The sequence below is a fragment of the Neoarthrinium moseri genome, assembly GCF_022829205.1.
Source record: "Neoarthrinium moseri strain CBS 164.80 chromosome Unknown scaffold28_Wmoseri_CBS_16480, whole genome shotgun sequence".
Taxonomy (NCBI): Eukaryota; Fungi; Ascomycota; class Sordariomycetes; order Amphisphaeriales; family Apiosporaceae; genus Neoarthrinium; species Neoarthrinium moseri.
This window is the reverse complement of record NW_026055142.1, coordinates 470,943-486,901: the sequence shown is the minus strand read 5'-3', so window position 1 is coordinate 486,901 and position 15,959 is coordinate 470,943. Positions and strand designations below refer to the sequence as shown.

The following is a 15,959-nucleotide window of genomic DNA, read 5'->3' as shown; positions in this document are numbered from 1 at the left end:
GGGGGGGGGGGGGCGGTTCGCAAGGTAAAATTTCAACTGCCACATGCATAGCCAGGCAGTAACAGGACAGGCATTTTTTTTTTTTTCAGAAACTTAGAAGCGTGAAGCTTCGCCTAGTTGAAAGTAGGGCATCGTATTTGGAAATGATTGGGACGTCAAGTTTATTGCCTTATATCATGATCACTGGAGGTCAAAGTTCGACCACAGAAGTATTACACAGCATACCAAACAAATTTCACTTAGGTGCTCCGGTAGTATTCGGCGAGCAAGTAACCTCCGGCTGTCGGTCGGAGTTGAGTTCGCGAACCGAGAGCTGTTCTATGCCGACCAAATGTACCCACTCTCGGACCCGGCAGGCCTATAGAGTCGTGCGTCTGTCTCGAGCGACTCTCGACGCCGGCGGAGCCCGACTTTTAGCACTGACGGTGCTCATTTTGTTTTCGCCACATGTTACTAGGTTTTCAAAAAGTTGACAGCCTGTGTGTTATCGTGCTACAAACAGGAGATCACCAGGCTACGGACAGATCGAAACGGCTTTGAGGCCGAATGCCTCAGATTTCCTCCATCCAGATTCCATACGCCCCAGCATAACCTCAAACATGGCTTCTCTCTTGATTGCTATTTGCGGTGGAGAAAGGCATACAGGTCTTTGCTTCGTAGAGACATGGTCGGAGGTTGCAATCCCCGGCGGAATGGGCTGCTCCTTCAGGGTGTTATTCAGCCGAGCCTTCGCCCTATAAGGCAGGACCTAATAATACAGCGTCTCAATATGATTGGTGCGCAACCTTCCACCAAAGTCCCAGTGATGTTCCAATTGCCCCCTTCAGTCAATGTAAGTCTTACCTAAGTGAATTTCAGGCAAAATCTGGCCAGATACTCATTTTGGTGAGTTGTCGCCAAGCATTGACTACAATTAGCCCACCCCGAGAAGGATTTGAGCTGAGACAAAAATTGTCGAACATAAGTGGTCACCACAATAGTCAAGCTCCGTAGGACCTTTTTGAGCTGCATGGAATCCTGGCAGCACAAAGCTTGGCTTAGTCTGGCCACATGGCCTGGCCGAATTGAGGCTGCTTCCCATCTCTTCATGATCTCTGCACAGTGTCCTCACAAAATCGTTGCAACAACACTACGCGCACTGGACTTCAGTAGGCCGCCTGATGGTAAACGAAACCGATAGAAGCTGAAGCCACGATTGATCCACTGCGAAGCAGGCGAATGAGGAACAAGCAGGTCAGCGGTGGAGGGCAGTCGGGCGCTCCTTGCGTCCAGAGTCGGTGATGGCTCCGCTCCTTGCAGGCGTGCCACGGGTGAGACGAATGCTGCTGTTAGGTGTCTTACTGGCGACTAGCTGCATCCTTCTCACTCTGAAGAGTCCGGCCTCGTCGCGGAAAGTCTTCACTGCTCTAGTTGGCGCCAGATTCAATACTGGTGAAGGCGTCCTGAAGTATGTGAACCCACTAATAGGGACAGTCAACGGAGGTAGGTTCACCTCCATGGTGTCGAGCGTGCACAACTGATCGCAGCAGGCCACGTGTTTCCTGGAGCAACGCTCCCTTACGGTGAGTAGAATAAGCTGATCAGACATGATTCGAACGTCTCATCGCTAATAATACCACTCGCATAGGCATGGCCAAAGCTGTCGCGGATGTGAACAACTGGGGGGAAACCGCCGCCGGTTTTGTATCGGATGACTCTAAAATTGCAGGTTTCTCTCACCTGCATGATTCTGGTGCGTGCCCCCATGTATTTTAGCCAGAACTCTTGCTAACAGCCCATAAAAAGGTACTGGAGGTGTAAGTTTTCTCTGTCGAGCCGACTCCTCAGACATTGACCAAAGGCTTGCAGTCACCATCGCTGGGGAATTTCCCCATCTTTCTTCATCCAGGCTGCCCAGAGGATGATTTTCAACAATGTCAATACACAAGAGCGTCCAGGGCAGTCGATAGGGTTAATGATACGACAGAGGCGCGGCCCGGTTACTTCTCCATCGGGCTTAATAACTCCATCCGCGCAGAGATGACTGCGACAAAGCATACGACTCTGTACAGATTCAACCTACCTGCTGCTTCTCAAGTCCAGTCCAAGGAAGACGTGGTTCTTAACAGGCCGCTCCTACTTGTGGACCTTAGTGATCTTGCTAATAGCAGGTACGGGGGCAACGTGCAGGTAGACCCAGAGACGGGCAGAATCTCAGGCAACGGGACCTTTAATCCATCGTTTGGGAGAGGAAAATATACAGCACACTTCTGTGCTGATTTTCGGGGGGCCGCCATCTGGAAGACCGGCACTTTCCTGGACGTTAAGGCGAATGATACCGTCAAAGCTCTAGGAGATGTAGGAAGTGATTTCCGTATTCCCAGTGGTTCCGCTGGCGCCTGGGTCCAGTTCGATCGAGCTGCCAAAAACCGAATAACAGCACGAGTTGGGCTTTCTTTCATCTCCGTGGACCAAGCTTGCCGAAATGCCGAGGAGGAAATCCCCTTTTTTGAGTTCGATCGCACTTTGAAGGATGCTGAGAAGGCGTGGGCAGAGAAGCTGTCCGTCATTGAAGTTGATCATTCTGGGTTGGACGTTGATCTCTTACAAACTTTCTGGTCTGGCCTCTACCGTGCTCTTCTCTCTCCACAGGACTACACGGGTGAGAATTATCTTTGGAACTCTACCGAGCCCTATTTTGACTCATTTTATTGCATCTGGGACTCTTTCAGGGCCCAGCATCCACTGCTGTCGATCGTTGATCCGCAGGAGCAGACTCGGATGGTCAGAGCCCTGCTCGATATCTATAAGCATGAGGGCTACCTGCCAGACTGTCGGATGAGCTTTACCCCAGGTTATACCCAAGGAGGTTCCAATGCCGATGTCGTGCTGGCGGATGCCTTTGTCAAGGGCCTCAAAGAGGGCATTGACTGGGACCTGGCGTACGAAGCGGTTATCACTGATGCCGAGGTGGAACCAAAAGACTGGACCAGCGTGGGCAGGGGTGGGATCGAGAGCTGGAAGAGCTATGGCTATATCCCGCAAGATGACGAAGACAACAACGGGACCGGACCCATGACGCGTTCGATTTCACGAACTGTCGAGTATGCTTATGAGGACTTCTCAATCGCACTGATGGCCCGAGGGCTCGGTAAGCCAATTGAGGAAAAGAAGTACCTCGAAAGAAGCCGCAACTGGAAGAATCTGTTCAATCCCGAACAGGAGGATCAGTACAGGATCAATGACGATCCAGTCACCGGAAGTTCATTCAAAGGATTTTTGCAACCGCGCCTAAGGAATGGGACGTTCACGTCACAAACTCCACGACTATGCAGTCCAATTTACGAACAGCATGTATGCTATTTCGATACACAGTATGAAACGTACGAAGGAAGTCCATGGCTGTATACCTTCTACGTGCCGCAGGATATGGCATCCTTGATCACCACGTTAGGAGGGAAAGAGGCTTTTATCGAGCGCCTCAGTTACTTTCATTCATCAGGCATCATTTATATGGGCAATGAGCAATCGTTTTTGCCAACCTTCCAGTTCCACTATGGTGGGCGGCCCGGTTTGAGCTCTTGTAAGTGTCCAGATTTGTGATTCCGAAAGTCTGACAACATAGTTCAAACCACTTAAGATGCAGAAATTATGGGACTAACTTGACTGTGATATCTAGATTGGGTTCATCAGTATATCCCGGATCAATTCAACGCTAGCGTAAACGGCATCCCGGGCAACGACGACTGCGCCATGGGAGCATTCACCACATTCGCCTTCATGGGTTTCTTTCCCGTGGCTGGTCAGAACGTGTATCTACTCACACCCCCCCTGTTCAGAGAGGTCAGGTTGAAAACGCCGACAGGAAACTACGCCATAATCAGAAATATAGGCTTCGACGCACGCTACGAGAACATCTACGTCCAGAGCGCGCGACTTAATGGGAAGCCATACACGAAAAGCTGGATCGCTCACGACTTCTTCTACAACGGCGGGTTGCTTGAACTGACTTTGGGGAAGGAGGAGAGTACGTGGGGAACGAGAGATGACGACTTGCCGCCGAGTATGTCGACAAGCTATCAGGATATGTGAATATGAAACGGAAATGTAATATTCAACCTGAGCCATTGCCACGGGACGAACCGTGCTCTGGGTGAACGTGCGTCCAAGCCATTTCTGTGACAGCAATATCACTTTGACTATGAACCTCTTTCAACGTATCCACCTCCGATATGATGACTTCAGTTTCGCAGATTCCCGTTAGGAATGATGGGTCAGGGCATAACTGAGTTCTCTCAGAACGAGGCGCATTGCATAAATCGAATCTATGATGTTAATCTCTTCGTGTATTCTTTGAAGTTCTATCTATGGGTTCTCGCTGCTGGCTACCTTCTTGCGAAGGATTATACGGACTAAAGGGCACCTCCTCTGCTACAGAGGCATTGCAACTTCTCAAGCGGCGCTTGATGTGCCCGGTTGCCTCTGCGCTTTGAGAAGCAAAGCAAAGTTCACACTGGTCGTACAAATACAGTGGCATCGCTCCTGCCTCATCGACACGGCACGCTCGATTATTCCTCGTCTCTTACCCATCACACCTTTTAATGTTCCATCTTTGGGCCTTCAACGGAGAGATCCTTACTCTGGCTGTGCAACCTGCGCCTCGCCCTTCTTCTTGGCTCCCAGCAGGATTTCTTTCAGAGTCCGGCGGGGCTTTTGCTTCTCGTACAAGGGCTTGTGCTCCTCGTAGATGTCGTGTTCGTGTTCGTAGTCCACGTGGACAAAGGCTCGCTCGACATCGGCTAGTCCCTCCAGTTTTCTCTGCAGTGCTTGACTCACATCATGCGAGATCTTCAAAGGAAGGTTCTCGTCCATGATGATATCAACCTCGACGTAGTACTTCTGGCCGGCGTGATATGCGCGGCACTTCGAAGGCTGTCAGCGACGCTCATCTTCAGCAGGAAACAAGCAGATACTCACAGTATCAACCTTCACAACATGGGAGTCGTGCGTCATGGACATATAGATGAGCTTTGAGATGAACTCCTTTGGAGCTGACTTGCCCACAAGAAGCCATACATGGTCAAACGCATTTGCAACCCATGAGAACAGGATAAGAAGACCGATGCAAATGGCACCGATTGGATCTAAATACCAGACAAATTTTGAGCCAACAATGGACATGACAAGACCGAATATGTTGACGGCAATATCATTGCGATGGTCAATCTAGAAGGGTCGGTTAGACAGCAGCGGCCACGAGTCTAGGTGTGACTTACGAAGAAGACATGGACTGAAGGGTATTTTCGGTAGGCGAGACAATAGAACATCAGGGAGCCCTTGGCAAATATGGCCACGGACACGAAGATGATGGGAATGAGGTGCAGCTGCTCTGAATCTGTCGACTCTCCACCGCCGAGAGTTCTTGCCGATTCAACCTATAGGACCAGAAGTCAGTACGGAGCACCTTGCCAAGGGGATAGGGGTCGGCTGGGGCACAGCATGGGGCTGACATACGATCAGTTGAATGGCCACCGTGGTCATCAACGCACAGAAGAGGATGATACCCATTGTCTCGATCCTTGTCCGGCCCTGTGCACAGTACAACGCTCAGCATGATTCTTGAGTAGGCGGTGTTTCATCTGATCCTTACCACAGGGTACTTGTATACGCTAGGCCTAGCAGCCATACGAGAGGTAACGAGCATTACAAAGGACGACACAAGGTCCATCTATGGCATGTCAACAGGCAGTACTTCAGCGTAGCATGGGTTTACGAACAAAGGCATCAGCGGCCGTGGCAAACAGCTAATTAAATGGTCAACTATGATCTCAAGCATGGGAATATCGCACCAAGGGTCATTTACCGATAGCGACCCCGTAGAGACGGCAGCATATAGCTGGATTACGAACAGGAAGAAGTTGACCGTGAAGGAAGCATTGACAGCAAACTTAATCTTGGGGCCAACCCGGATATCCTCTTCGAGGGTTACTTGCTCCTCATCTTCAGCGCCCAGGAACTGGTCGATCAGCTCGTTCTGCCTGGTGTAGAACTTCTTGAGCTTTCTCTTGTTGCCCTTGGGATGGTCGATCTTCATCTGACGTTGGGTGACATTGTCGCGGCGATGGCGTCCAAAGTTCAGAGGATCTGCTGGGTCGAGTTCGGCTGAAGTAGAAGCTGCTGTCACAGTCTGGCTGGCAGAGTCGGTCTTCTCCACGACTGGTGAGATCCGATCAACGTCATCTGTTGCTTGGGACTGTTGGGTCGGCTGAGCCTGCGCCGAGTTTACCACTGGTGTGATGGCATCGTCTGCCGTTCCACTGTTCACGACAGTGTCTTCACGTCCGGTCAGTCACCTTGTGTCCAGGCTTACTCCTCGGTCCCCCCCCCTCTCTCTCTCTTGGCCCATCACAGCAACTACCGGGTGCTGGTGCTACTGAGCTCCAGACTTCTCAAACACATCCGGTGTTCGGATAAAATGTTTCCATTGAAGGCAGTGCAGTGGAGGGCAGGTTGGCTGGGGGGGAGACTAATTCTGGAAACAACGTACCTGCAGCCGGCTGAACTTTGGTTGGTGATTCGGGTCGTGTCATTTTGGACTGTTTATGCTCTGGGTCAGAATGCAATACAGCAGTTGTTTGGAAGAAGGAGAAGACAGCCGATCGCTGCTGGTTAGACGACAATATTATATGGCTGGCTTGGTATGGGACTTATGCGAGGCAACCCAGGGTGGAACCGTCCTTCCTTGCAGCGCTATGTACCGTTGAACTGTGCCCCCTCCACCCTAATCAACATGCTGCTGGGGTTGGGAGCAGGCCTTAGCGGCCATCTGAAGGCAGATCTGTTCGGTGCATGCTCTAGAAGATCTGGAATCCTATCTGACATCCATCTATAGACGTAACAACTCCTTCACACACCCCCTTTGTGTGTGAGATGACCACTCACGGGCCTTGGCAGTGGCCAAGGAGGGAAGCCAGAGTCTGTGACTGTGTGCCGTTGGGGCCTGGGCTGTTATCAATACCTCGTGACATCGGCCTGGCTGTTTTTCTCGTCGTGGTCGGCCACGGAAAACGGCATGCCAGTGTTGCAATGCTCGGACCGCCGCCGTTCAGTGGTACGCATGGGGAATTAAGCTGCATGCAGGGATTATGATGCCACATCGGCTTGCGATCTACGTTGTTTCTTGCCATTGCACACGGCTCCGATTGGTCACGGCTGTTTCAATGCAGACGGCATGTCCAAGAGCCGCGAAAATCTCGTCACACAACTGCCCAGCACCACATGCTGTTATAGCACTGGCCAAACAAATTAGAGTTGTAAAGTCTTGGCCGTTCCGGAACGGGCCCACAGCTCAGGGCAACTCAGGGTTCCGGAGACAACGCCAAGGCCGCCAAGCTATAGACTAGTTTCGGGAGATAGTCAAAGACAGTCCACAAATTTCCCCATTCTTGGCTCAACGTCCAAGCATCATTGTTTACTGCGCACACGGTCCATCCTCCCACGGTTGCAGAGGTCTTGCGTGTCTTGTTACTGAAAATTGGAGAGGCTGATGAAGGTCTGACGGCGTGGGCATCATGTCATTCTCCACTGCTCTGAGAACCGCGACGGCTTTACGTCACGGCATTACCTTGTCGGATAGAGAAGTTGTACAGTAACATCAGCTTCGCCTAGTCGTCACCAACGACTGCGGCCCTCTCCCCAGTTTCCACCTTCTTGCAGCCAGGCCGCAGCGCGCATCTGGAGGGTCAGCTCACCCCAAAAACACCCGATAGGCTGTGTCGACCGCTCCGCTCTGTCCAAGCTGTTCCAGGCCAGCTGGGCATCGCTGGCCTCACCCGCAGCCCTACCGGACTAGGCTTCAAATGGGAGTATCGACCGCGCGCTCTCAAACCTTACTTGACTTTAGCTCGCAAGACTAAAGGGACCACAGACTTGGATGCCTGGTTTCATGCTTTCAAATAGGCGCGCAAAAGCAACAAGCAGATACGAGTTAGCGTGACCTGATGCTCTATACTTCACCGTGGCCACGGGAATATCAAAACGACGCCCAAAGTGGACTGTGCCGGTATAGCGGCAGCATAATAATGAATGTCGACATCGGCTCAACTTGCGCACAAGCTCCATGTTCACATACGCAGATCATGCCAAGATGGCCCAGACTGAGCGGCCCCAAACGAGACTCGTGCAATGCTCTCACAAGTCTCGTCACGATTGTCTGATGGCAACTGCCAGCTATTCGGTGGTGTGTATCCGTGGCGAAGCAGCCCCATCCCTGGGGAATGCACAAGCTTGACAAGCTATTTCGAAACCATCCGGAAGACACAAGTCGATCGGTGGGCCAGTATAGCTCAGGTAAGACAGGGTCCGGTGCGCTCTACAGCCGCTTTCTCTGGTAGGCACGGGTGAGGCTCAAACATGCAACTGGTCTTGGCGACTATCACTCGTTCTATCTCGTAGATCAACTCACAGGCATCAAATCCACAGTAGTCAAGGTTAGCCGATGATGCTAAGAATCTTGTCCGTTAATGCTAATACTCATAAAGCGCCACGACCCCCAGATTTTCCAAGAAGTCTTGGTATTCCTGCATTCAACCAAAAGGTCTTCGTGCACTACCAAGTCTGGGGTCGGGTTTCCTTATTCTTTCTTCATTTCTCTTATTTTCTCTTCTACTTTCCCTTCGCCGCCTTCTCTTCTCTTGACGTGAGGATCGACTCCTTTTCGTCTGTTCTATTCACTTCAGAAGTCGCCGGACGACTTTTCTTGTTCGTCCGTTCGCTTCGTCACGCTCCCTCGAAGGGTAGAGTTGGTTCAGCAGTCGTAACAGGCTTCCGGATGTTGTTTCTTCTTCACCTCGAATATACAGTTTAATATAGTGCGTTGGAGATTTTGTCCAGACTTCCAAAATGGCTGAAGCAATGGATATGGGCAAGCCCCAGTGCGGTGGTGGCGAGGAGGAGGGAGAGTATGACCTGCCTCTTCACGTTGCTGGTCTCTGTAAGTGACAAAGCTGCTTGCCAACAGTTTTCCTTATTTACTGACCAGAGTTCCAAGTCTTGGTGTTGGGAGCCTCTATCCTTGGCGCTGGGTTTCCCGTAGCAGCGAAGAAGATCAAGTGGCTCAAGGTCCCGGAGAGAGTCTTCTTCGCTTGCAAGCACTTTGGTACTGGCGTTCTCATTGCTACGGCTTTCGTTCATGTAGGTGTTTTTCCTCGCCATAATGAAGAAAGCCACGCTAATCCCGTACCAGTTGCTCCCCACCGCATTTTTCAGTCTGTCAGACCCTTGCCTTCCGGATCTATTCACGGACCAGTATCCTCCTATGCCCGGAGTCATTATGATGGCATCACTTTTCTCTCTTTTCGTTATCGAGGTTTGGCTTAACAGCAAAATGGGTGGCCATTCTCATGGTGGCGCTAAGGGGTTTGAAGCTACTATGAGCCCGCAGCAGATGGCGCAGATGGCGGGCATCAAGCAGCACCAGCAACAACAGTTTGGCACACCACAGCGACCCCCGAGATACAACCGCAGCAGCTTCGAGACCGATGACGATATCAACTACGAGAAGAAGATGGCTCAGAAGATGTACGAGGAGAACACCAGGACACAGGATGGCAACCCATTTGCTGACAACAACGAGCTGGACCTCGCACCCTCTGAGATGCCGCCGTGGTTCATCGTCTTCTACGAGCAATATGTCCGCCAGCGCCTCGAGATGATGTCCATGATCAAGTCTGCCGGTGTTTCCTACCAGGAGCCCAAGCAGGCCCCTATTGTCGCTTCGGAGCCCATTTTCGATGTTGAGGGTCAAGCTGTGGACCCATTGGTCTACAAGAAGATGTCCATGAACATCACTCTTCTCGAAGGAGGTATCCTGTTCCACTCCGTCTTCGTCGGTATGACCATTTCCATCACCATTGAGGGATTCGTCATTCTCCTGGTCGCCATCCTCTTCCATCAGATGTTTGAGGGTCTCGGTCTTGGATCGCGTATCGCTGCTGTTCCATACCCCAAGGGTAGCATCAAGCCGTGGCTGCTTGTTGTTGCCTTCGGAACAACCGCTCCTATCGGACAAGCTATTGGTCTCCTCGCACGCAACAGCTACGACCCCAACAGCGCCTTTGGTCTCATCATAGTCGGTGTTTTCAATGCCATGTACGTTTCCTGTCTTCTACTAAAAATTAAGAGCTAGCTACTAACACTTCTCAGTTCATCGGGTCTCTTGATCTACGCTGCCACTGTAGACCTTCTTGCCGAGGATTTCCTCTCGGAAGAGGCACAAGCGACTTTGACCAAGAAGGACAAGATTACCGCCTTTTGTTGGGTCTTGACTGGAGGTTTGTGATTTATCATCGCTCATTAACTAATACTCAATGTGCTGACTCTCGATAGCTGCTGGCATGTCCATTGTCGGTGCATTTGCCTAATTGCAAACAACAATAAATGGTGACCTCAGTGCCGGTATGAAGAACTACAATTATTGCCAGCCGACCAGCCTCTGTATTCGTTCAGATCACAATGAAACAGCCAGGTCACGACTCGAAAATCGATGGATTCAAGGAACCACAGAAGTTGCAGTTGGACACTTCAGCAGAGAATTTGTTTATCAGAGATGGGCGGTTCTGTGAGAGAAAATGAGAAAGAGACGGAGTTCTCGATCTCCAGGTTTCTCTGACTGTCATTACCTGCAGCTGTACCTAGCCGCTCTTCTGGGGTCTCCCGGACAAGCCATTCTTTGGTGCGAATTATCATCAACCACGGTCTTTACCGACATTTTCATCCTTAATGCGCCGAGCCTCTCGACAGCCTCCTTGCACCAGGCGTTCTTCAATGCCCTTCTATAACTCAATACATGGCTAGACCGGATATAGAAAGGAAGATGGCGCCTCACTGCGTCACTATCATAGAGTCACATTGGGTACGTCAAGAGATGGCAAGCTCTCACAAGCTACAACAGGGCCTTCCGGTCCATGAGCTCTGGCAGGCATTCGGAATCAGGCACGTGTATAATAGAGCGGTTGTGCCCCAAAGTCTATTCCGTTGTATCATAGCAGTGTGCGCATGAACCACTGGTACATGAAAACAGCATTACCTAAGAAAAGAGCAAAAAAATCCGAATCATCCAGTCTTTACCGTTACTAGAGAGTGCTTCCACTCTCCAAGTGGCACAAACATGAAAATCAGGTGAAGGTACATTGAAGTTACACCGAGGAGCCCTTCTGAAACTGACGTTGATACGATGCCAAGAGCCTGGGCTGGGTTAAGTATACTTGGCCTAGGTATCATATTATGATGAGGCCAGTGGCATATAGCTATATCAAGGAAATCAGGTATGCCCAAGGAAACACCAAGAGAGCACGGGGTCATCAAGTCAAATACCAGACACAGGAGTAAACTATCGCTGGCCAAGGGAGCCAGCTTCGGGTGAACTGTATTTAACCTACAGTCAGCAAGGCAACTCGAATCGAGGAGCAACCAAAGTCTGGGCAGAGCACAACGTAGATCGCGACTACTAGCATATGCAGACGAAGTAGAGACTAAGCTGGACCCCCAAGCAATTGCTTATAGAAGAGCAGTCCAAATAAGCCTCAGAAGGTTCCATACAGAGTGTTAGTAGCGGAGCCTCGCTCGCACGACCTCTTTCCTCCCGTACGAGACAAGCTCATGAGGCCCCCACTACCAGATTCCCCGTACTATCCTACCGACCCAGAGCAAGGGCCGGGCAATCCCATGTGGCACATGCACCTCGAGGAAAAGCCCCCACTGGTAGCGACGAAAAATGTGTCGATCGACATGCACGGCAGTCCGGCGCTGCACGGCCGCAGCAGCATTGCCCGGGTAGAGGCGGCCGAAACGCTTGACAGCTCTTGGCAGGTGTTTCGAGAATCCCTTCCGCTAGTGCGGCTCCGGGGCCGGAGAATATATAGGCTCAACCCCTGTCAACCCGCCCCCCTTCCAGGACAGGGACCAGAGATACATGCCCAACTCTTGCTATGGTCCAAAAACCCCCGATTGGATTGAACTTCGTTTCAAGGGGGGTCCTCGAGTTGACAAATTGTCTGAGTGGAGCCGCCAGACCCTCCCTCAAGGAGCCGGTTTGATCAGCGACCCGTTTGTTGGGTTTACGTACGACGCGGCGCTTGTCGGCGAATGAAAAGAAAGGACGGACGTTCACAGCTACTGTTACGCTCGTCACAGTCGTCATTGCGTCTCCTGCCAAGAGCCTGCTGGAACAGAGGTCTACTATGCGATTTCACTTGGCCTGCTATACCTACCAAACTACGTACACGTAATACTCGTCTCTGCTTGCCGCCGCCGAAGGTCCTTTGAGACACCGGGCTATGCGTGATCGAATGATCGAACCAAGACTTTGTCAGAGACCTTGAGGAGACTGTGCCATGTTGATCCAGAACAGATCTCCCATGTACGGATGATCTGATGGAGAGGTTGGGAGGAATGAGTGCAGGAACTACCGAAGCCAAACGCCTGTTGTCATCAAGGGACAGAGCATCCCGAGATTACCCGGGGAATGACTCTCGATCAGGAGGTTGACCAAGGTGCGTGTCCAGTGATTCGACTCGATGGATCGTAAAATCGTCAATTCCTTCCAAGCCCTGTGATATGACTGCAGCTGCATGATAAAGTCATCACATGCATTTCAGTCTGATATTCTCCGTCTCGGCCGAACTCTATGCATTGATGCAGGGTAATGATCAAGATCATCCCATCTATAGCTTGGGCTTAGGTGTAGCCAAACATTTGCAGCCTCGTACTCCAAGCATGAGCTTAGAACCATGTTAGCCACAAATCAATCCGTCCTGATGTCTCCAGCCAGGTCGGCAAAGGATGATAACAACTTACTATGGTGTGCAGAGAAGTTGGTTGATAGACGCCTACCAGCCATTTACAGCATGCACAACAAAGGACCAGTCTGGGGTAGGGAGTAACGAAACCAAAGCGTGCTCGCTGGCTGGGTTGCATTGATGGTGTTGCGAGCAAGTCTGTAAAGATGGACAATGAGCCTTATGTGTAAATTCAGGTTATTTGAGGTGCCAAATCATTCTTTACTGGTCTCACGGCTTTACCTGAATGCGTCACGAATACTAGGCCTCATAATTTCAAGGCTATGAGTTTGCTCGCAAGCTTACTGCCAGGTGATACATCGACTCGGCCTCCTCAAAGCCATCCTCCAACCATCTCACGAAAACGGCGAGGTTCGTTCTTAGAACACCAGCCTGGAGATGCACGGGAAATTGGCAACTTGGGGACATGTGAGCATGACTCGAAACTCATCGTCAGATCTGAAATATCTCAGGAATGGGAGGTACAATGTCCAGTATACTATCACAAAGAGCCAGAACACTAACAGCTTGAGCGTCTAGTTGAGAACCGGCTGACTAACTCAGCGGCGAGGATGTACCGGATTTTATGAACCATCTTGGGCATCGTTTCATCGAATGTCATCTAGAGAAAGCTGTGTGGAAGCAAGACCGATCTGGAGAGAGCAGATTTCTGTGATATCTTAGAATCGCTGATATCATCCGAGGCCCATGAAGGCATGCATAGAAAGGTTTTCACAAAACGAAGTTGTTTGCAAAGTGAGGTAGGCTGTCTATGAATAAGTGTCTCTCAGACCACCCTCGAGCTCTATGAATATGACTGAGATTGTTTTCAGAGTATTGCACATAATCACATAATTTGATGAAATTGTAGTGGTTCACTTACACACCTCCAATTTCTATGGTCTCTCACTTGCATAGATCAGTCTAGCTAGGTCTCATCATCTGGCTGAGCTCATACGGTGTAAATAGTTGGACTTTGGTAGCACAACAGATATGACGTGAAAATTGAGTTGAGAAATGCTTGTACTAATGTGTGGGGATAGGCGGGACAACTATTGCCCTGCCTCGGTGGAAACCCTTCCTTCGCTGATCAGAGCTACATTATCTCTATCTCTGCAAATGCCCGAATAAACAAGTCTTGGTGTCTACTATATAACGGGTCATCGGGATCTGCAGCCAGATATAAAAGACAATGTGATTCTGGGCTTTATAGTCGACCCAGTCGTGGGGGAGAAGCACTTATCCGGCACCTGAGCATAGGTTCCACTGGGCCCGGAGCGATTTACCGCACCCGGTGCCGACTCGCTGGGCCGGAAGCGCTGCAGAACGTTCTTCCCTGCTGCATTCCCGGAATAGAGGGGGAGGGGGAGGGGTCGCTAAGGTATCGCCTGGGCGCTAGATCCATCAGACTCGCTGGAAAATGGGGTAGACATTGGAGGATGTGGGGTTGACGATGGACCAAAGGCGCTGCTGAGCCGGCCCATTGAACTGCGGAATGGACTGGGTCGCATGGCTTGCAGGGCAAATAAGTTAGCGAATAGGTTAAACAGGCAATTGAACAGACGCCGGAGCTCGTGGGGGTTAACTTTGCGCCGCAGGACCCATCGTGACTTTCTTGACCACTTCGTTGGCATTGGGAGCTGGGAGGAAAGGCAAACGAACCCTCGGTGTAGATGTTGAGGACGACCTCTCCCTTCAAGCGATTGCGCCCCCAGATCTTCCAGAGAACCGCAAAGATGCCCGTCCACCACTTGATGTGCGGGACCTGGACTCCGCCGGGAGCCATCTTCACAGTCGCATTCGACGACGAGAAGCTGACGTGTGAGGTGGTCAAGCGGACCGAGATCCCCCAGGATGAGCCCATCTCGTGGATGACCTTTGACGTGAGAGCTGCCCTCCATTGAGACGATCCAATTGAGTGTTGCGATGGGCTGAACACTGTGTATATGAATCTAGCATGCGAAGAAGAACATCTACGGCGCGGCTATGAAGAAGTGGTCCAGCTTCGCTGTCAAGAGCCCGACCGAGATCGTCCACGAGGCCTCACATCCCATGCTTCACGATCGTGCGTATTTTCCCTTGCTTTTTGCCCTCCCAAGTTGCATTCAACGTAATCCGGAAGCTGACCCCCTCGCCACCTGCGAAACAGCCAAGGCCTCGTCCGCCGACACCAACACGCGGGCCATATTCCTGCTGGCGGCCAAGCAGCCGCCCTACGCCGTCTACTGCAACCCGTTCTACAACCACGCCGGGCACGGGTCCGTCTTCTCGGTCTCGGACACGGGCGCCCTGGCCGAGAACACGCAGAACTACGAGTACCAGCCCAACACGGGCATCCACGGCATGGTCTTCGACCCGACCGAGACGTACCTGTACTCGGCGGACCTCAAGGCCAACAAGCTGTGGGTGCACAAGAAGGACGCGGCCTCGGGCCAGGTGGCGCTGGTGGGCTCCGTCGACGCCCCGGACCCGCGCGACCACCCGCGCTGGGTCGCCATGCACCCGTCGGGCCAGTACCTGTACGCGCTGATGGAGGCGGGCAACCGGCTGTGCGAGTACGTCATCGACCCGGCGACGCACATGCCCGTGTACACGCACCACTCATTCCCGCTGATCCCGCCGGGGATCCCCAACTACGACACCATGTACCGCAGCGACGTGTGCACGCTGACGCGCAGCGGGCGCTACCTGTTCGCGACGGCGCGCGCCAACAGCTTCGACCTGCAGGGCTACATCGCCGCGTTCCGGCTGCGCGACTGCGGCTCCATCGAGGAGCAGATCTGCCTCAACCCGACGCCGACGAGCGGCGGCCACAGCAACGCCGTGTCCCCGTGCGACTGGAGCGATGAGTGGATCGCCATCACCGACGACCAGGAGGGCTGGCTCGAGATCTACCGGTGGAAAGACGAGTTCCTCGGCCGCGTGGCGAGGGTTAGAATACCGGAGCCTGGGTTTGGCATGAATGCTATCTGGTACGATTAAGGGGAGAGGGCCAACCAGATTTATACTATACTTAGACAGGCAAAGAATGATTCATATGACTTGACGACTACTTTGAGCCTCTAGACAGGTGAACAGGGAATTGCACTTCACACAATTATCTAAGACGGCGGAAAGTGTAACGATGATGATCTTGTTTAATGC

At 51.8% G+C, this 15,959-nt stretch overlaps 4 protein-coding genes across 4 annotated transcripts; 3 read left to right on the top strand and 1 right to left on the bottom strand.

Moving 5' to 3' along the window:
• Nucleotides 1–1,280: 1,280 nt before the first annotated feature.
• On the top strand, nucleotides 1,281–4,071 carry JN550_007445 (uncharacterized protein; the record flags this gene model as incomplete). Its single annotated transcript, XM_049319296.1, has 6 exons — nucleotides 1,281–1,482; nucleotides 1,530–1,562; nucleotides 1,628–1,732; nucleotides 1,786–1,796; nucleotides 1,849–3,562; nucleotides 3,659–4,071. 6 exons carry the CDS (start codon nucleotides 1,281–1,283, stop codon nucleotides 4,069–4,071), a joined length of 2,478 nt encoding a protein of 825 aa, XP_049170727.1.
• A 543-nt stretch (nucleotides 4,072–4,614) lies between these two features.
• On the bottom strand, nucleotides 4,615–6,569 carry JN550_007444 (uncharacterized protein; the record flags this gene model as incomplete). The annotated part of the gene is made up of 8 exons (XM_049319295.1): nucleotides 4,615–4,902; nucleotides 4,957–5,205; nucleotides 5,256–5,414; nucleotides 5,494–5,568; nucleotides 5,630–5,707; nucleotides 5,757–5,783; nucleotides 5,843–6,312; nucleotides 6,527–6,569. The coding sequence occupies 8 exons, from the start codon at nucleotides 6,567–6,569 to the stop codon at nucleotides 4,615–4,617; spliced, it is 1,389 nt and encodes a 462-aa protein (XP_049170726.1).
• Nucleotides 6,570–8,880: 2,311 nt separating this feature from the next.
• Nucleotides 8,881–10,400, top strand: JN550_007443 (uncharacterized protein; the record flags this gene model as incomplete). Its single annotated transcript, XM_049319294.1, has 5 exons — nucleotides 8,881–8,971; nucleotides 9,029–9,171; nucleotides 9,224–10,128; nucleotides 10,183–10,310; nucleotides 10,366–10,400. 5 exons carry the CDS (start codon nucleotides 8,881–8,883, stop codon nucleotides 10,398–10,400), a joined length of 1,302 nt encoding a protein of 433 aa, XP_049170725.1.
• A 4,151-nt stretch (nucleotides 10,401–14,551) lies between these two features.
• JN550_007442 (uncharacterized protein) lies at nucleotides 14,552–15,797 on the top strand (the record flags this gene model as incomplete). Its single annotated transcript, XM_049319293.1, has 2 exons — nucleotides 14,552–14,698; nucleotides 14,772–15,797. 2 exons carry the CDS (start codon nucleotides 14,552–14,554, stop codon nucleotides 15,795–15,797), a joined length of 1,173 nt encoding a protein of 390 aa, XP_049170724.1.
• Nucleotides 15,798–15,959: the final 162 nt, after the last annotated feature.